The 22,183-nt window shown below is 42.9% G+C and overlaps 1 protein-coding gene across 1 annotated transcript in view; it reads left to right on the top strand.

The window, feature by feature from the left end:
- The window catches only part of LOC147684073 (dehydrogenase/reductase SDR family member 4-like), a 155,743-nt gene that overhangs the window by 19,643 nt on the left and 113,917 nt on the right, over positions 1-22,183 (top strand). The window contains exon 2 of the mRNA XM_086944943.1: positions 19,988-20,167. Coding sequence (XP_086801069.1) covers positions 19,992-20,167 — 176 coding nt within the window. The 5' untranslated portion in view covers positions 19,988-19,991. The remainder of the gene's footprint in view (positions 1-19,987; positions 20,168-22,183) is intronic.

Here is a 22,183-nt window from a genome sequence, read left to right as displayed (position 1 = left end):
CTCTGCTTGTTGGGGGTGGCGGGCGGTTCTAGTCCCGTTAAGCAGGGAGGCAGGGAGGGGGGGTGTTTTCAGAGCTAGGGGCAAGTTTGGGTTTATTTTGTTGGGGAGGTTGTAATGTTGGGTGTTTTGCAGCAGGACTAAGTGGCAGCTGGTATATGTACATCTTAGCAGGCATCTATATTCAGTTCGCAGAAGCAGTGTTTTAAGGCGTTACAAGTGACATTGAAGGCCGAGGGGCCACCCAGACGGAAGCAGTGGAGGGTTTGCTGTATTATATATCCTTTCATGACTACGATTGTATTACCATCTGAAGCTGATGGCAAAGGGTCGGGGACTTAAACTTACCACTTGGAATGTCAACGGGTTGGGAGACAAAATCAAGAGAGGTATTGTGTTGCAGTATGTCCACCGCCAAGGGCTTGATTTAGTGTTGTTACAAGAAACCCATATGATTGGTAACTCTTGCACGGCCCTCAATTGGAAGGGAGATCAGATGGTGGCACACTCGGGTTTCACCACTGGGTCCAGGGGGGTGGGGGTCCTCCTTCGGAAAGGATGCCCCTATGTGGTACAAAATACTTGAACAGATCCTCAGGGTAGATACGCAGCTTGCACTGTATGTGGGAGGGCAGAGTTCAAATATCGTCTCTGTATATGCACCACCAGGCTTGCAACGCTTGACATTGACAAATGTGGAGGCGCTACTGTTGAACTCACCTTGGGAACCTTGGTTATGGGAGGGGACTTTAACCTGACGATAGATGGCCAACTGAACCGATCCCCGCCCAGACGTTACTCGGCACACTGCTCACAATGACGGGATTTTATTAACACCCTGGGAATGGTGGATATCTGGAGATGGTCGCACCCCCATGACACACACTTTACGTTTCAGTCTGGTGTACACGGTAGTCAATCATGGATTGACTATTTGTTCACACATACACAACAAATACACAAATTTACTGACTCAGTATGCTTAGCATGGCGGGTATGGGATCATTCCCCTGTTCTGGCGATCCTCGGTACACATCGCACTACACAACCTGGTCCGATTATGATTCAAACATGGGCACTTAAAATTCCACATATCAGGGAAACCTTGCGGAAAGATACTGATTATTATTTTGAGGAGAATGTGGGATCAGTTAAGTCGGCAATGACACTGTTGCCGGCATATGGTGTAGTGATCAAAGGGAGGGTACTCTGTGTGATGGTGGGACACAGGGCTGAGCGCAATCGGAGGGTGTTGGAATTGGAAACTGAGATCTTACGCCTTGAAGATGTCATTTCCCAGGGCCCGGATTCTGATACTCAACACCTGCTGAATATAAAAAGACAGGATTATAGACAGTTACTCCTGGAGGACGTTAATAGAGGCGCTCTGGCCACGCGACATCGGATATAAGAACAGGGAGAACGGACCGGCAAACTGCTGGCATGGTTGGAGCAATCAGCTAGCGTGCGGTTAAGGGGCCTGATAATGATCTGATTACAGACCCCCAGGTCATTGCTGAGACGTTTGCAAACCATTACAAAAACGGATATGGTATTCCGCAAGATTCACAAGCCTTGTTGGCTGTGGAACTCCTTGCCACTATCGGAGTAACGTGTCTCTCCGAACAGGGTAGAGAGGCGTTGGACGCTGATATTTCGGTGAAGGAATTCAGAAGGCAATTTTGGACATTCGCGCGGTAGAGCGATGGGCCCTAATGGGCTTCCTATTGAGCTGCTCAAACCTATGGCTTTCAAACTAGCACCCCATTTGCTCAATTTATATAATGAAAGCTATGAAAATAACCTCCTCCTGCTGATATTCGAGCGGCCACCATCGTGGTCATCCACAAACCTGGTAAACCGGTGAATGAGTGCGCCTCATACAGACCTATATCTCTTGCCAAAATTCTTGCCAAACTACTGGCCACTCGTTTGCTCCCCCATCTCACCGACCTGGTTCACCCAGATTAATTGGGATTTATGCCAGGACGGAACACAGCGCGTAATCTGCGTCGCGTACTTGGTGCTCTGGGCCGTGTGGACACACTGGAAGACGGAAGGGATCTTGCTTGCGCTTGACGCAAAAATGGCATTCGACTCCATAGCATGGGAGTATCTATTCTGTTTGCAGTTCTTGCCCGCATCAGGTGGGGACCCAAGTTCATTGGGTGGATTAAACTGATGTACACACATCCCATGGCTGATGTTTCAGTAAATAACCATCGCTCTACTCCTTTCCCCCTTTGTCGAGGTACAAGACAAGGATGCCCGTTATCACCGCTCCTGTTTGCCCTAGTTCTTGAGCCTCTAGCAGTTTGGATAAGGGGGGGCCCAGGCCTCAGGGGCATTAAATGGACAACTGAACATGAAGACTGCATTTCACTTTATGCGGATGATATTCTGCTCTATCTTGCCTCACCCGCGCGCTCACTCCGCCACGTACTTCATATTTTTCATATATTTGGGGCACATTCGGGGTACCAGATAAACTGGTCTAAATCCCAGATGTTCTCTCTTTGGGGAGATCCCCCACAAAGTCCTCAGGGGTATGATATTCCGGTGGCGTCCCAGGGCTTTTGCTATTTAGGGATTTTCCTAACTACCAATGCTGCACTATTTTTTTAACAGAATCTGCTAGGGCCGTTACAGAGGTTTCGTTCGGATGTCACCCATTGGAAGACGCTCCCCCTTACTCTGTTGGGATGTGCGTCTCTATTCAAAATGCTCGCTCTGCCACGCTTTCTTTACGCCCTGCAAAATACTCCTAATCCTGTTCCTAACACCTATTTTTTGCAGATTGAAGTGGCAGTGAGAGATTTACTATGGGACAATAAGCCGCCTCGGATTGCTATAAACAAGCTCAATATGGTATGGTATGATGGGGGGATTGGAATGCCAGATATGCACCTCTATTATCAGGCTTCGCAACTCACGGCCGTTAACCAATGGGTATTTTGGGCGACATGATGATCCCAGCTTCCGCACCGACCATTGGCTAATGGGGAAGGGGGGCTACAACAGAGCACTATATACAAACCATAAGAAATTGCGCCTGACCGGTCCCACGGCCCGCACAGTGGAGGTGTGGCGCGGGGTGCAGCGGCAGATGGGTTGGCAGAGGCGCCTAACGAAGGCCACCCCTCTGTGGGAGGCAGACATAGCCAGTGTCTATGCGGGGTTTGATAAATGGGATACGATCGGGATCTCCACGGTGGGAGATATGTGGATTAAGGGTAAGAAGGCATTGTTTATGGATCTCCAAACTAAATATCAACTAGCACCGTCAGAAAGTTTCCGGTACCTCCAGATCAGTCATGTCATTGACTTCCCCCTGCCTAAAAATACCCCCCTTCCAGACTCCTCACCTCTCGAGGACAGGCTCTTGTTGGATCCAATGGATCGCAAGGCCATCTCCCTCACGTATAAGAAATTAATCAATAATCGTCTGATCCAATGTTGAAACTGCGAGCGAGATGGAAGGTTGACCTGGGAGAAATGGCCAATGAGGACTGGATAGAGGCATTGGCCTCACCCCGAGAAGTGGCCATCCCAATGCGACCTCGATTAGTCCAACTTAAAATTCTCCATCGGGTATATTTTGATGCCACACTGCTATACTGATTGAGTAGGAGACCTGATGCACTCTGCCTCTGAAACTGTAACCAGACTGGCACATTCATGCATATCCTGTGGGCCTGCCCCCACATACAACAGTACTGGACAGACATCACCAGACAATTAACTAGGACTTGTGACAAACGTATACATCCAACTCCCACACTATGTCTCCTCAAAATCTGGGAGGCAACGGACCACACACAAGCCGAACAATATTGGGTCACTATGGGGTGGTGTATAGCGAAACGGAACATTGCTCAGAAGTGGGGCGTAGACACCATACCACAATTGAGAGATTGGGAAAAGATATGGACCACGCCATGAAAACAGTGTATAAAGGGAGAGGTTGCCCGCGTAAATGGGATCACAAGTGGGGGCGATGGAATAAATATAGGGGGGATATATGTGTTTCTCAGACTGTGGAATTGAGGAGGGAGAGACTATTGGTGTTTGAGGAGGGGGAAGAGGAGATTATGGCAAATGACAAGGGCAATCAAGATTAGGGTAGACCGGTGTTGTTTCCTGCCCTGAAGATGTGGTAGCAACCCTCATGAATATTGTTAAGATATTACTAGAATGTACTCCGCTGGGCTCCTGCTGGGTTGATGTCTGAACATGTATTGCCATAATCTTATGAACCATTTGCCAAAGATGTCAATGTAATGTCAGTATTACTGCAATTTGATCTAATAAAAATTGTTTAAAAAAAAAAAGTTGTTCAATGGTGGAGTATCGATTTCAATACCCCGAGTGCATCCCTCGAATGGCTGTGTGGCTTGTATTGGTCAGAGAGGTGCTATGTTGGCAGTGTGCTGGCTCATCTGCATTTACTTCTCTGTGTGGTGCTTTGTCCCACTTTCTTTTGCTATCTGGCTGAGTACCAGCACTTTGGTCTGCTTCCATTTTCTTTCTTGTTCTGTGAACTGCCGCTTCTGTTTAACTTTTTCATGCGATGCTACGGACAGCAAAAGCATCAGTTTTCTGGCAATGCGATGGCCCGCGGTCAACTAACAGTGCATTTGCACTTAATAGGCAGTCTTTTCTAGCACTGCTGAGCTACAGTTAGCACAGCTGTGGCGTACCCAGTCTGTTTGGGTCTTCTGTTCCATCGGCCTCAGTCTTACAGAGGATGAGTGGGGTGTTTTATATATGCAAAAGGGAGGGCTTTTTTTCTTCACAGATCTACCGACTGAATTAGGTGAAGATTTATGCATCTAAAAGAGCCTGTAGTAATGTATGCTTTATTTTAGTTACTTTATTCTGTCAGGTACATTCTTTTGATGCCTAGGCCTCAGTACCCAGTGTCAATATAAATAGTTGCTTTCACTTGGCTTGTTCCATACTATTGCTTTCTTGCTTGGTGTAACCATGGGGAAATACTTGCAGAAAAGTCATAATAACGCTCCTTCTCCTGCAGCTGATATCTTGATGGAGTGGGTGCAAGGAGAAAGAGAGCTAGACCAAAGTCATTTTCAGGGAGCGGCCTTCAAAATATAGTCAACTCTCTGTCTGAGCCCTGTAATCACCATCATAACAGGACCTCTTCCCAGCCTTTATCTCCTTCTTCTCAGGGGTCATCTTTTTTGGTCTGTTCGCCTACCTCATCGTCATCATGGGCATCCTCAAAGTTTGATGAAGATTATGCCAGGTTTACTGCTGACTCCTCTACACCTAGGGAGAAGTACATTCTAAAAGAGGAGCTCAAACCAGTCAGCTCCAATTTATCCTCCAATCTTCAGCTGCTTATGGTGGAAGAGCAACCCAGATCTAGTGGGAAGTAGTTCCACCAGTTTAATATGCCTTCTTCCCCTTGGCCAAAAGTGACACAGATCTTCCGGAAATTTTAACGGTGTATCTGCTGTTGGCAAGTCCTACTGGAAAATCTTTTCTTCTTACGGAGAATGTAGTGATAGCGGATATTATAGATAAGAAGGTGGAGAATGCCCTTTAAAAATCTCAAGCTGGCCCCGTTTGGCAATGTAGTCATAAATGCATGCTGTTTATGCTTCTTAACCCGTTGGGCAGGACTTCCAGACCCCTTTCTTCCTATATCCAGGATGGTGAGGACTACTCTCAGCTGTTTGCAAGAATGAAGTAACAGGCTGAATTTCTCTCAGACCTCAAGTTTGATCATCTGAGAGCATCAGCAATGGCTTCCATGAGTTTGGTGGCATCCTGGCATCATTTTATATCTCAGAAATTTAGAATGTTAAAGAAGTCAAACCACATAAACATGCTCTGTTTTTTTGTTATAAGCAGGCATCTGCTGAGGGAAGAATAAGGAGATCTGAGAATTTCAAGAGGGAATGGTTTGACTTTAATAACAGAGCATGGTTTCAACTGAAGTGGTAGTCCAGTTCAATAGCTGGAGGTAAAGGTGGACAAAAACAGAACTGCTGATTATTCCAGGATTTCTCAGCCTGTGTTGGAGGCTGTATTCCTTCATTTTCAACAAAGATGGAAGTATTTCATTTTCAGCGTTGGGTTCTGCATATTTTTTAAAACCGCTATTCAATCGATGTTTCGTCTCAGATTCTCGGTCCTCGTTGGTACGAACAGCTTAGCCGGTGGACACTATAAGCAGGATAGTGCAGTATTGATAGTCATTCTAATGTGACATATTGAATGTTCTGTCCCCTCCTTGGTGATGGAATGTTTTTGCTTGAAGCTCCCAGGGCTGTTTGACACCATTCCCTGGAAGCTGTTGAGACGAACGGAAATTAAATACAGCTTCATCTTCAACTTGTATTTGTGGTCACTTCAATTGGCGACGCGGTTGGTCAACCATTCATCTCGACATCCCACGTGTGCAGAGTCCGACTACTCAAGATTTAATTTTTTTTAAAAACAAAGGAAGTATGCTGCTCAAAGAAGAGGAAATCTTTCTGATATTCATCGTATTACTTATATCGCTGATGGGACAGTGTGTCTCAGCTGATACGGAGAAATTTGGCAGTCAGTCATGCTTTTCCTACCTGTTGCACGAGAGCATTTCAGTATATTAATGATGTGACATTGTATAAAGATTCAACTCACCCAGTCTTGCATCGAAATATTTTATGGAGCTCCACTTTTCTGTTGTGGCATCAGGTTGGTTCTCTTTTTCTTTATTATTGGATGCCTGGATTGTGGATTGCGAGGAGAAGATTGCGAGATTGAAGGAAACCGTTGGTCTTTGCTCCTTCATGCCTGCCGAGCAAATGATGACGTGGAGTGCGCATCCTCTGTGACGTATAAACGTTCTGCTGCTTTCACCGTCTTCGCTATTCAAGCGGAACTTATTGTCATCGTCATCACGTAAGTGACGTATCTCGACAGTGATACCGGTGCGCGGAGAATGGTGACTGCGATGTGAGTGCCGTGGTTACTTAGGTACACATTCACGAAGTGCACAATAAAGAATCGTTTGGTTTTTCCTGTGTGAGACAAGGTATTGTTCTACGAACTTTCATTTAATTTTTTATTAAACGTGTACGTCGGAACTTCACAGCAATATTTGTCTTTTTGTACATTCAAGTGAAGCGTCTACTATACTCCACCGCCATCTAAGAAAGGGAGGATATTGTTTAATATTTTATAGAACTATCTAACATTCTGATAAAGTGATATTTCTAAACCTATCATTATGCAGAGTGTACAAGCACCTTCCCCTTTCTTACAGATTCCAGGAGACCCACCGGTAGAGTGGAAGGTATGGTGCAGGGCATTTACGAAATATTTAGGAGCCATTGGTGGTATTAGATTCAGTGCTGAACGAAAGAGGTTTACTCTTGAACATAATTTGGGTCTTGAGGGTCAAGCTGTTCTAGAACACTTACCTTTACCTGGAGTAGCAGAGGGTGAAGAACCTCTTAATGATTTTGATCAAGCAGTAAAAATGTTAGAAAAACAATTTGATGTTGAAAAGAGTTTGGCGGTAGCTAGACACAAATTCTTTACGAGGGAACAACAAACTGCTGAAAGTATTGTGTTGTATATTGCTTCCTTACGCATTTTGGCTTCTGAATGTGAGTTTGAAATTTTCACTTCTCAACTCATCAGAGACCAAATCGTTGTACGTTGTAGTGATAAAAAAGTTCAAGAAAAGTTATTAACTGAAAAAAATCCCTCTCTCAAAGAAACGATTTCCATTGTCTAAACCATAGAGTTATCTCAAACGTCTTCCAATGAGCTCAAATCTGACAAATCTACGGGTGGTATCGTGAAAGAAGCGAAAGATGGGGTAGAAAAAATAGTGTGTCTGACAAAAACAGTAGTGAAATTAAAGGGAAATCGTCTATAGCTAGACAAGAAAAGAAACAATTGTATTTTCATATGAAAAATGTGTGTCCCAAATGTGGTTTCCCTTCCCACTTTCCTAATTCACGTATTTGTCCTGCTAGGAATGCTTCATGTAGAAATTGTGGTAAGCAAGGTCATTTTGCTAATGTTTGTACCTCTAGAAGGAATATTAGTGCTGTATGGGAGGACAGTGACAAATTGGAGAGTAATGCAGAAGTTGTAAGTTCCATGACTGATTTAATGTTAGTGGTCAAAGATGATTGTGAGGAGTGTGTGGATCCCATTGTTGAGATCATAGTAGATGAGTAGGTAAAACCTTCAATTGCTTGCTGATTCTGGAGCACGTATGACGATGATCACTGAAGAGCTGTTTTGTTCTGTGTGGGGAGATAAGCGTCTTGAGTCTCCCGATAGAAGTCCAGAATCTTATGAAGGAAGGGAGATTGAATTAACGGGTTTCTTTGAAAGCACCCTAGTCTTCAAAGGAAAATCTATAACTGGAAAGATTATGTAGCAATGAAAGGTTTAAACATCCTAGGGTGGTATCACCAAGGATTATTCGGCATGACCCTTAGACCTGGAATAAAGGAACTGGTGTCTATTGTCAATGAAATAACACACAATGAATAAAACCCTACGGAATGGGCAGAAAGATTTCCTAATGTTTTTTGTGACAGACTTGGATTAATAAAAGCTTTTCAACATCTTATCAGGGTAAAGGATGTAGCTATTCCTGTAAAACACAACCTACGCAAAATACCTTTTAGTGTCAGGGATGATTTAGCGAAAGAGTTGGAGAAAATGTGTGAATCAGGTGTGATCAAACCCATTTAATCTTCCTTGTGGGTAAGTCCCTTGGTCGTCGCGCGGAACAACGATGGAACTCTCAGAGTCTGCATTGATTTACGCAGGCTAAATAAAGAAATATGGGTGGATTCACACCCATTACCTCGCATTGATGATATAGTCTCTAAGTTTGAAGGGTCCAAATGGTTTTCGAAGATAGACTTATCTTCGGCATATCACCAAATCGAGCTGGACATGTCATCTAAACATTTACAGCTGTTAAGAAGAACGGTAATAAATACAGCTTCATCTTCAACTTGTTGTATTTGTGGTCATTTCAGATAGCTATTTGGGAGAGTGCTTCATTGTTACTCAAGAAGAGAGACATACTCTCAGTACCTTTTCAGGAGAGGGGAGAGCGATGCTATTTCAAAGTGTTGTTAGTGAAGAAGATATTGGGGACTACAGAATGATAATAGACCTCAGGTACCTCAACAAATGTATCCCTACAGTATGCTTCAAAATGAACACCCTATGGCTAGTCATTCATCTGATTGACAAGGGGGAATTCTTGACTATTATATCCCCAGGATAAATACCTACATATAACTATATTTATTCTCTTCAGAGATACCTCAGATTTACCATAAGCATCAAAAAGTTGTCACTTCCAAGTGTTACCGTTTGGTCTTCACAAAGGTGCTGGCATCGGTGCTGGGTCTACTGCATACTCAGGGTATCATAGGCCTTTTCGATCTGGATGATCTCTTGGTTCAGGCTCCGCTCCAGGTACAGTCCGTGAAGGACACAGAGATGATAGTTCAAACACTTTAGCGCTTTGGTTTTCCCCTTAACTGGGAGAAATCTCACCTGGCATCAGTCCAGATGTTGGAATTCATAGGAATACTATCAAGTCTCCTTGTCAGAGAACAGGAAGAAGAAACTCCAGAATTATGAAGATAAATTCACAATTTCATAGGGTGCAAGAGATAGTACTTAATTCCCCAAGACCAGATTCTAGTATTCAGAATGACTCCTTTCATCCTCTAGATGTTTGTAAGGACAATGCGGATTTATCTCAAAAAAACATCAGAATACAGAAGGACATATAGCATTTCAATAATTTCGGTCCCGTTAAACAGGGAGCAAACCTATCTTGTTCCATCCTAGTAAGCTGGGTAAAGATGATAATTACTGTGACCTGTCAAAGTAGTGGCAAAAAGATTCCAACATCAATTAGAGCATAGTTTTTTTTACCATGGGGAGGCTGCTTCCTGGCCAGAATTGTCTCGGGGCTATATATGGTTGTATGTGATTTCATAGAAAAACGATTTCATGTAATACCATTACTGAGAAACCATTTCACCTAAACTGTTTAATGGAAACTTGCAGGGTGAATGACATTAAACATTTCATAGATTATTTTTAATTGGCTTTTGTATGCTTATTTTTTTAGGCTGTTAATGGAATGATTACAGTTCTTATTTTCAGGAAAAAAAATTCTAGGTCTTTATTTCATTTCTTTACTTCAGGGAACATTATTTTCGATGCATTTCTTTTACATTGTCAAACAATTACTTTTTATACTTTTAATTCACTGACCGCTCACCCCCCTGAACACTAGTCATCCCTGTCCCCCAAAAATCCCTCAACACACCTTAGCTACACCCATCCCTGGCCCCTAAACTTCATCCATCCCTGAACCCTAAAAGCCATTTCTACACCTACACTCCTCCCATGATTGGGCCTTAAAAACTCCTTTCAATGCTTGAACTCCACCCAACGCACACTCATAATCACCCCTAAACGTCACCCTTTCCTGAAATCAAAAACCGATCACTACCATAAAACTCCACCCAGTTTAATGTAATTTTGGATTTTTTCTTAAAAGTATCTGTACTTTAAAATTCTTACTTTAATGTTAGATTTATTTGTATTTCCTTAAAATTGTAGGGGCATATGCCCAAGGGCCTTTTCGCCGCTTTAGCGGGACTTTTTCCCGCTAAAGCGGCGAAAATTTCATCGCCCAATTACCAAGCTGTTGCTAACACAAGTTAGCGACAGCTTGTAGGCGATAGGGAGCATTTTGGGGCCAGCTTTGCATGTCAGCGATAAATATCGCTAATGACATGCAAAGTGGGCGTGCCAAAATGTTAGCGACTGAAAACAGTCGCTAACACCGCTATCGCCTATTACCTACAAAGGCGAATCGATGGAAATATTCGCGCTAAGCGCGAATATCTCCAAAAGCTAACACCTGCTAATACCAGTTCTTAGCCATGTTATCCAATGGGAGGTGGATAACATGGCTAAGAGCTGTTTCACGCTAATGCATGGATATCGCTGTATTGTCAGCGATATTCACGCATTTCGCCGCATTTTTATCGCTTTTGAGATAAACCTTGCTAATAGCAAGTTATCTCAGCGATAAAAATCGGTGAAGCGCTGCGATAATAATTTTGCCGCTAACCCTACTTACCGATAAATATCGCTGTTTGTAGGTAATATGCCCCGTTGTTCCTTAAAATGTTTTTCCTCTGATTTGGTTTCCTTCAGTGTGACTTATCAGTTTTTGTTTTTCTTTTAAGTCACATACTTCACTGTTTATCTCATGTGTTAGGTTATTTGTAGCTCAAGCTTTGAACTGTCTTTTAGCTAGCTTCCTATTAAGGGCCCCATGTCAGGTTAATGAACATGGTAATTTTTGCTATTTGTCTGGCATTGTGTTGACAAATAAAATCACAAGATAACACAAGTAATGAAGATAAAATGATTACAAATTATTTTCCTTTCCTAACAGATTAATTTAGACTGATGAAAGAGACCCTCCCTGCTCCTTTCTTCCCTTATCAGCTTTCAATTTTGGGCTTCTTACGAAAAGGAAGAGAGGTTATGGAAAATAAAAAAAGTTTTGGAATGGGCATGCTTCAGTAATAAAAACAGATTACCCACAGAGTAAGATTCAGAGTAATGAAGATTACCAGCAACTAATCTGGATATTATTCTTCAATATACGAGAGAGACTGCTAAAAAAACTGAGGTGTTCCCTTTATTATCTGCTGTGAAACATAATAGTGGTCACTGTGTTATTTTGCTTAACCAAAACTGGTCCCAGAGTCAAATCTTTTCAGCTCCCCACTTTTTCTTTTTAGACTCAAAAATACTTTGCATGTTTTTTTCGGATCCAACTAGGATTGGTAAGTAAAAAGAATAATAAACACCTGTGTCATTTTGTAGACAGGCGCTACAAAATGATGTGGTAAAGGTCATGCTGCAATGCATTAGGGAAATGGTTTGTAAAGCGTGGCCACTACCCTAGGGGTGTCTAAGCGCTGACTACTGAGGTGCCAATAGAAATGCAGAACAATTACTGGTTCAACAATCAGGTTTTTAGATTTTTTTCTGAATTCCCTCAGGTTCTGCTTGTTCTTAATCATAGTGGATAAGAGTTCCACAACCTGGTGGTGCTGGAGACAAAACTCTTCTCGCCCCGTCTGACAGTTTTGGATTTGGTGACGACCAGACGGCCACTCAATGAAGAGTAGAGAGATCTGGACGGGACATAGGGTAGAAAAAACTGTGGGGCATATTAGCAAGGAATAGCGATATTTATCGCTAAACGTGTTTAGTTATTTTTATTTTTTATCGCTGCCTATCGCTGGATATTTTAGCGGAGGAAACATGCTATTAGTAACGTTTTTCACCATTGTGCTAAAATATCCAGTGATAGTGGCGAAATGCGAGAATATCGTTGGAAATCCAGCGATATTCTCGCATTAACGCCAAATGGGGGCTTAATCTGATGATCCACACCCCAGTGACTATACAGGTAAGTCAACTTTTTAGCAGACGTTGGTTTATTGCTATAATCGCGCTTAAGCGCGATTGTTTGTATCGCTTCACCTGCCTTGCTAATAGGTGATAGCTGTGTTAGCGACTGCTTTCAGTCGCTAACAGTTTGGGTACGCCCACTTTGCATGTCATTATTGATAAATATCGCTGACATGCAAATCGGGCCCCAAACCTGTAGCTATTGCCTGAAAGCTGTCGCTAACTGCTGTTAGCGACAGCTTGCTGATATGGCGATATAAATATCGCCACTTAAGCGGCAAAAAGTCCTGCTAAAGCGGAGATATGGCCCTTGCTAATATGCCCCTGTGTTGGTTGAGCTGAGCCAAGGCCATTTATAGACTTGAAGGCAATACACAAGGCCTTAAACTTAATCCGCTTTTTGACCTGCAGCCGTGTAGCTTGGCTAAAGCCTGAGCCACGGATTTATATCTTGGAATACCTAGACATAAGAATCTGAAGCGGTGTCAAGAATCTGTAGCTCATTTAAGCCTCTTTTTGGGAGCTTGTGAAAAAGGTATTGCAGTAATCGAGTCTTGATGATATAAGTGCTGGGATGTGAGGAAGGACCTTCCTGAGAACTTTTAGGATGATGAAACATTAGGAGGTAGTTTGGTTTATCTGTCCTTCAATAGATAGTTCTGTGTCAAAAATGACACACAGGTTTTTAGCTTTGACACAGGGGGTTGGAAGGGGTCCAAATTCAGATGGCCACAGAAGAGTGGAATCTCCGTCTTTGGTGAGTTCAATTTAAAAAATGTTCCCTTATGCAGGAACCTATGTAGAGCATACAGTTGTGGAACTGAGTCGCTGTTGTATCTAGGCTAATTATTACCAACACAACAATCTGAGTGTAAGTCAGCATATGATACCAGAAAAAATCTATAGGATCTGAAAAGGCCAGCCAGTGGGGTAACATACAAATTGAAAAGGGTGGGGCATAAAAAAGAACCCTGTGGATGAGAGAAGGATGGTGATAGAAATTCTCCCAAGGTCTCCAATTAGGTGCGGCTGTAAGAAACGAGGATAGAAGGGCAAGAGATGCATCCTTGATACCAACAGATGCAAGACAGTCAATCAACAATTGCTGGTTGACCGTATAAAATGCGACTGACAGATCCAATAGGATCAAGGCTGCATTTCCTCCATGATCCAGGGTCCGCCTCAGTTCCTCTGTTGCAGTAATTAAAGAGAGTTCTGTGCTATGATGGGCACGGAACCCGAACTCCGACGTGTCAAGAATTTGATTATTGTGTAGGAAGGTCGTTAGTTCTTGATTAATGGCCCTCTCAACTACCTTTGCTGGAAATGGAAGACACAATATCGGTCTATAATTGTTCAGGTTGCTAACATCTAAGTTACCTTTCTTCAAAAGTAGAGTGATTGAAGCTTTTTGCACACTTTGGGAAGTGATATGAAGAAAAGATCTAATTGAATATAAGTGTAGGATGTGTGGAAGTTGCCTCCGGAATGATATGCAGGATTCTTTGGGGACAAGGACCCCATGTTAAATCCGATTTGACTTGTTTCAAAGGTTTTAATGTCTGGTCCACCATTAAAGCTGGAATACTAGACAAAGTGTTGTTCATAAATTATGGAGACAGGGGAATCATCTGTTAAGACACTTGTTGTAATATTCTTCCCTAACGGAGTATTTGATCCTTTACTTGGAGAGGAAATTATTCCTGTTGTGTGACTAGTCATATAAGAACCTATAGTGCTAGAGATAGAGAAAGAGCTCTATATTCTTTTAACCTTTGGTTTAAAAATTGCTGCCAAGCTATCTCAAAACTGTTGGCTATCAGATAAGTTGTTCTCCTAAGGTAATTTAGAATGATCTTTAACGGTGACGTAGGGTAAGATTAGAAGAAGTGTCGCGGTTGATATAGCTGGAAGGAGCCCTGATCTCGAGCATGTTAGCCTGATGATCAGACTAACCAGAGGAAGAGAAGTTAGCCAGAAAAGCTGTGTGTTATCAGTAAAGATTCCATCGACATGTGTGGGGTCATTGGGGGAATTGAGTTAAGCCTGCACTTGATATTAAGTCTAAGAGACTGATAAAGTCCTTATCTGCATGGTTTTCTAAGTGGTAATTGATGTCACCAATTAGAGTAAAATCCGGGTGGTTAGCTTTTAATTCCACCAGATGACCCCCCGTCCTGGTAAATACAGTTCTCGGCCTAGGAGGGCGGTAAAGTAAAACTCCATTGAAGGAGTGGTGGCTGCTATAGTAAATTTTAAAAGCAAGTGCTTGGCAATCCTGTGCTTCAGAGAGGGCCTTAAAGGAGATTTTGAACTGACGCCTAAGGATAAGCGCTAGCCCACCACCTCTTTTCCAGCATGGTCAAGCCTATAGATCTTGAATCCTGCAGGTACAGCCATCAGTAATTAAAAAACATTTGGCAAAGCGATTAGGCCCAAAAGGTAAGACCTATTGGCATTGCCAGTGGTTGTTTGCAATTGGGTTGGTACTTAACTACACTAAGAAGAAATATGGGGCATACTCCATGAGACAAAAAGAGCATAAATACAAGTACTGCACCCATACATAGTGCATTTCATCATTGAGTCCAATGGCTGTGCTACTCCCGTACTGTGCAAACCCACTACTTGTGCTCTTTGATCAGCTGTCCAGTGCTGCAGAACGTGAGCCATCTTTTGTAAATTAGCAGAGCCTGCTAATTCCTGAACCTTCTTACTGTATAAATAAGAAACATTGGCCAATACAAATATTATCTACCAGTAAATATTGCCAAAATTAAATGGCCAAGCTAATTACTGAAAATACAAGTCCGATAAAATGGATTTGCCAATTCTTGTTTGATTTTAAATAGGGCACAGGACCAGAGCTCCAAAGTTCATACCTGAGTAGCTCGTCCAGTTCAGGTTGTTTTCATTGCATTCTGGTACTTGAAGTCAGACTGGCCTCCTTAAAACGGGACTGAATGAGAAACTGGCACAAGGACCGGAGAAACTTAATTGATCTGTGCACATATATTGATTGCAGGAGAAAAGTAATTTCAAACATCAACAAAATCTATTTCAAGGGTTATTTTTCCTCTTATCAGCAGCATTTGGCTATCAAACATTTTAAACATTTTCTGTGATGTCTGCCTCCTTCCAACCAATTTGTTCCCAAGGACAACATACGTCTCTAGAAAGGTGGGCAGTCCCCCAAGCCTAGCAGAATTTGAAACATAGGTGTGGTGATACTCGTACATCGGTGGTGAGGCACAAACAATGACCATCAGGATATGAGTACAATTCCATTTTCTTGAGCTTACTTTGGTTATTATAAACCATATCAACTGGGCTATCTTTTTTTAAAAAAATGCTCCTTCTCACTCCCAGAACAAATTTTCTTGCTTCCCTACTCACTCTTTATCCTCACTTGACTCCATGGGTGCCTTTGAAGTGTACCCTGCTTTGATATGTTTGGATATGTAATTTGCCAATGGCAGATCTGGCAGATTTTCAATGTATTCCACCCTCCGGGCTGCCATGTGAAACGCTGCCTACCTTCTACACAAGCGGAACCTCTGAAATCCAGCTCTTTAAGCCTCTTGCATAATAAAATGTTTATTCTTTATCAAATGGCTTTATATCTGAGGCTCCATTTGAGCTGGAGGCCTGATATATGGTAAACAAATGGATAGTAGGATTAAATTGAATAGTATTACTGTACCCAATCCTTACGACTCTTTCTCTGTACACTATTAACATTTAAGGAACAATGGCTTTAGGACTCTGTGCACTTTACCACTGCTAACCAGTGCTAAAGTGATTGTGCTCTCTCCTTAAAACATGCTAAACGTGGTCTACACCTGGTTGGCAAATTCAATTTAATTAAAGTTCCATAGTATATGATACAACATGTACCAAGGGCCTGTAAATTAAATGCCACTAGGGGCCCTGCAACACTCATTGTGCCACCCACTACTGTAGTGCTTTAAAACATGTCTCCAGCCTACCATTGTAAGTTCTTTCCTTTTTTATACATATTAGTCACCACTACGCTATTCCTCCCAGACAGTGAGACAAATGGAGACTCATTGTTAAAGGATGGGCCATCCTGCCAGGATAGTGGGAGTGGAGCTGTTCCTTGCCCCAATTTTATTTTGAAGGAGCTACCTCCACACACACGCACCCACACTCACAAATAGGAAATTGCCAAAAGTCCATTGTCTCCCCAGACCACTTTGAGCCTGGGTAGGGGAAGGAAGGAACTTTCCAGAACTAGATATGGGGGTGGTCTAGGAGTTTTCACCACTTCGAAGGCTGGCACCAGGTATGAATATTGGACCTGTTGAACCCCTCATCGGATCACCTGTAGACCAGTGGAAGGCTCACAATAAGCTCTACCCTACTTCCTTGCTGCTGGAAGGACTGCCCTGATGCCACGCTGCCTGAGGATGTAAGCTTTAACATTTTCCTTGAACCAAGGACCACCAGAGTGACTCCAAGGGCTAGTGGACTTGCTTCCTGTTCTGAACTACAGGGACACAACAAGATCCAGCAGCCTCCCTGCAACGGCCCAGCAGACCTGCTGCAACGGGACCTGCGGTTGGAAGTGCATAGGCTCTCTGTGATGATTTTGAGCCAATGGCTTGACTGCTTTGTTGATATGAAGGAACATGTGTACGTCCTTCAGCTTCCCTAGCCCTTTCCGAATTGCAGGGTGCTCTCTCAGAATGTTGTAATGCTCTGACATGTGGCAGGTCATTACTAGGAGGCCTTTCATAGTCTACATTTCTCTGGGGGTCAAAACTGTCAGTGAGAGATTTTCTCAGACCTTTGTATATTGAGATTGCCTCTGACGTTAAAGTCAAAAGCAGGTCTTCAACCTCATCACCAATTAAGTTTATAATTAAGTCTCTGTTTTGTTCATCCGTGTCATTTTTGCATGTGGTGCGCATGTAGCATACAAACTTTCTGATCCATTTTCCCTGCGAGCACCCTTCGTCTGGGAGTCAGAGAGGTCAAAAGGCAGTATTTGTTGGAAAATCAACCTTGGAGTTGCACTGTCATTGTGTTCCTCCGTCATTGCTCTGGTCGACTAGTCACAATGATAGTTTTCTAGTTGATGGGTCACTGGTAGGCCCTTGATGCTTTGCACACTACTTTTGTATTGCTTTGTCCCTAGTGGCACGCTATTTTCTGCTTTAATATCAGTGTGCCTGACCTCAAAATGGCCACTGTGTGTCCGTCTGTTGTTCTCCATATGTTGTCGCCAGATGTCATGTCCCTCTTTGCCCAGCCCACAAGGACCACACAGAAAGTCTGGTGAGTTCACAATGTATTTGTTATTCCTTTCCTTGGCAGGGTGCATGCAGGCACCACCGCCCTCCTCGTGGGGTAAGCAGATAGTGACAACCATCCCCTTCCTTGACCGGAAGTGGTGTCCTGTGTACAGTCCCCTCCCCCTGTGTCCAGTGCAGGGTCCTAGTGCTCACCTCCACATGCCATTCTGACAAATTACCTCCAAGCAATCTTCACCAATACAAGAACTTCGGGACCAGGCTTGTGAATAAGAGCTGGAGTCTGTCAAAGTTAGAGGATGAAACATTGGTGTATAAGAAGCGTGGGACGCCTGGGCCTAGGAGGTACCAGAATCTTGTTTTGGTGGCTGACATCACACATTGATGATGAAAATATAGTGACCAGTTCAGGAAAGGAAGATTGAGGATTAATGATTTTTACTATGGGAGACAGTGGAATCCTATTGACTGATAGAGCTTCCAAAGGTAGTTAAACAGCAAAATTACCAGATACCTTTTCATATGATGCTGGCTCCAGGGAGGAAGCATCAGTTTCCCTAGGGGAATGAGTTGTATTTGAAGCCAGGGATGGCAAGGCCACTACTAGTGGTTACTAATCTTGAAACATCTATGGAATTTCTGAGGTTTGTTGCGAGTTTATCCAGTAAAATCAGACTTTCGTCATCAAATGAAATCATAGAAGAAAAATTCTCCTTTGATGAGGGCGCCTATATTTCCTCTTTATCCTCTTTCTTCTCTGATGAAGCTTTTCTAATCTCAAGAGGTAGAATGGCATCCGGCCTTGAGGATTTCACTATCTTGGGAGGCTATGGGGTCGGCAGGCTTGAATTTTGGGTTGAACATTTGCTGAAGTCAAAATCAATGAGAATTGAATGGACATGAGTCCCCCCAGGCTCACTTTCCTTGTTATAACTGCTCTTAAAATAGTTCTTGATGGCCAAATCTTTCCCACCATTTTCCATTAGTGGTACTGCCTCACTAGTCAGTAGCAGGAGAATTTGTGGGATGAGGCTCCGATAATTTTGAAAAAATTAAGGTCAACAGTTTTTTCCACCTTGTGACTGTTTTTACATTAGCATTTTTTCCCTTTCCTTGGTGATACTTAGTACCGTGGAGCTGCAGATGCGCGTTTGCAAGTAGCCTTTGGAGGGCAAAGTGCGCAGTACCAGGTATAAATTGACCCCAAGAGACGCCGTCTATTTCAGATAAATTGGCAAAGAAGGGTCTACTTGGTACTTAGGTACCCTTCCTTGCTATATACCAACCCTGGATCTTTTCTGAAGGATGAGTTGTTGTGCCAAATTGTAAGCGAAAACAAAATACAATCTGGTGATGAAAAGTGAGCAAACATTTAAGGGCTAGCTAACAAACTCCAAACAAGCGCGGGCACTGCTGTACAGTCTACTGCTGGTTTCTGCAATGCAGGGTTTTGCCGGTGATTTGCGCTTGACTCACTTGAACCGCTTGGAGGTAAACCCGAGTGAGGGCCCAACTGAGGCGGAAGCCGCACCAGCCTCTAAAACAGCCGCCTCTACACCACCAATGCCCAACCATGCGTCAACACAGGTATGGCGGCTGGCTGGGTCCTTGGCCCCGCTCTCCTTGCCAAACACCTGAGGGACGATCAAGGGAGGCAGGATCAAAAGACCTCAAGCTACGCCTGCCATGGGAGACCAGAGTCCAACCTCGGCTTCTCCTCACCGAGGCCGGGATGCACGCAGCCCCTCCTCCTCACTCCTCGGATACGGCTTTCCTTCCTCCTCAGCCTTGCTACACACCTTTCAAACTTCCCGGCCTTTGGACAGATCTGATAGTCTTGTTAGTTCAGCCAAAATACCTACATGAGAATTGACTTGTTCATTATTAAGCACTGGCATTTAGGATTGGAAATATATGATTTGGCTCACTCATTTGTTCTTCAGTCCTTTTATTAATTTCAAAAAAATAAACTCCCTTATTCAACAATGGGAGATTAGGTGCGCCCACTTGTTTGGCAAGTAAGGTGTCACATAAGTTAATGAAGAGCTTTAAACAGTGAATATATTTATGTATAATAATCATAACAGCTATTACCCACTACTGGTGTTTGAATAATGCATGAGAAACTGTCAAAAGCTGCAAATGTTCAAAAATAGGTAGACAGTCCAGTGGTCACATTTTGTATTTTTATTCTACAGGGAGATGATGTCTGTGGTGAGAGGAAGAAGAATATTTGTTTCTTTGATCAAAGCTCATGGAGTTCATGGACAGCCAACACTAGTGAACCTTCATTGCACACATAGGCTGAACAGCAGTGCTGTAGACTTGAACACTGTCCATGCTGGCAAGGTGGCTGTCATGACTGCTTCTACTGATGGGTAAGATCACTTTAACATTGTTGGATTCCAAATTTTCAATCAATCATGAGTTTGTATAGCGCGACTACTCACCCAGAGGGTCTCAATGCCCAGTTTTATGCTTCTCTTGCTAGTAGATGTTGATTGATTATGCAACCAGTCATCATGTTAGTTTTGTGAATTGTTGCATTTGTGTTTTTGAATAGCTGGTTATCCCTGATCGATGATCAGTAGATGCTCTGCTCACCCAGGCCCTTGTTTATGGGCAAGATAGTTTGCTATCTCTGCTGTTACATTCAGGACAATTTGGCTATTGAGAAGGTTTCATGAATAGTACACAGGTGAGGACGTAGAAAAAGAAGAATTTGTTCATTGACCACTTTTTTTACCTGTGGTTTTATGTTTCTGCACTTTCTCTATGACTTTTATGAATCCTGTTGAGCATTTTCCATGCCTGTGTGCTCATTATCCTCGCAGATCGCAGGCAGTGCAGGTAAGAAAGGTGGGGCGGGTGCTGGGCGGGGGGGGGGGGGCAGTCGACATATGTCAACAAGGGAAAATAAATGTAAAAAATAAGAAAACCACTTACCTTGCACTGCCCGCATTGCTGAGTCGGCGATGCGGCAAGCGCAAAGTAAGTGGTTTTCTTTTTTTTTATTTCATTTTTCCTCGTCGTCATTTGTCGATCCCTCCCCCCTCTTGCTTGCCCTGCCCACCACTGCAGTCTATCATACATGTACATGTCCCTCTTCCAAGAGCCTTGGCGTTGCACTTTACATGCGATTGCAGGCACTTTATATCTTATGTACTATGAATTATGTATTGCACAGTTTTTAGTCTTGTATGATTGATGAATACTATATTTTATGGATTGTATATACAAAATAAACAGTTTGATGGTCTAATAAGGAACTAGGGCCAGATGTAGGTAAATACTATTTACCGATTCTTAAATACCGAATTTTACCAATTCGGTATTTAACCTCATGCGTTCGGGCTGTTTTCCCGCTGTGCGCTGAGTTTTAAAAAAACTTGCGTTACATGACGAGCTCAGCTCCTCATGAGCGTACGATAGGCGTAACTCATGACGAGCTGGTCGGAGGGGTTAAGAATAGGTAAATAGTATGTAGGTAATTTTTCGGTAAATTTTACCAATCGGTAAAATTCGGTATTTACCGAATCGGTAATTCCCATTCATTCCCATGGACCTGGAGGCCCATAGGAATGAATGGGAATTACAGAATCGGTAAATACCGATTCGGTAAAATGGAGAACACATTCAAGTGTGACAGGGTGTCACATTGACACCCTGTTGCACCCCTAAATAGTACATGGGTGCACATTTGGCACACATACATGCCCTAAGGGCATGTATGTCTGCCACATCGCACTGTTTGAAAAGCAAAAAATTGCTTTTTCAAAGGTTTTCGTTGTTTACCACCAACTTGCAGTTGGTGGTAAATAACGAATCCTTTACTGAGGAATGCACTCACTTGAGTGCTCTCTACATTACAGATTTGATAATTTACTGAATTGGTACGTTAATAATTTGGTAATTTACCGATTCCTTAAAATACCGATTCGATAAATAACCGAATCTGTAAATTTGGACACATACATCTGAAAAGCCCAATACCGGTCGGTAACGGCCAAATGCGGTAATTTCGGCCGTTACCGACCGGTATTGGGCGACCTACATCTGGCCCTAAGTGAATAAACTGAAAAGGGGTTGTATTTGAAATGTGCCCCTTATATTGTTCATTACATATCCCCAATTTTTTGTCTATATGCCTAACTACATAAAATGTTGCTGGCAAACAACTTTGTATTTTAGTCTAGTACCCATTTCCTATCATTTGCCTGATCGAGCTTTATGCTAGTAGGCCTGATATAAGAGGCCTGAGCTTCAACATCTCCTTGAGCAAATGTCTTTTCTTCAGCTGGTTTACTGTTTCAATCATGTGAGAAATGTTATCGCTAAACCTTTTTTCTGTCATAAAAGCTGTTTGGGCCACGGATATTAGTGAAGGAAGAATT

The sequence above is a fragment of the Lissotriton vulgaris genome, chromosome 11 (assembly GCF_964263255.1).
Source record: "Lissotriton vulgaris chromosome 11, aLisVul1.2, whole genome shotgun sequence".
Taxonomy (NCBI): domain Eukaryota; kingdom Metazoa; phylum Chordata; class Amphibia; order Caudata; family Salamandridae; genus Lissotriton; species Lissotriton vulgaris.
The sequence above is the reverse complement of the archived record's forward strand: the minus strand, read 5'-3'. Positions and strand labels throughout refer to the sequence as shown.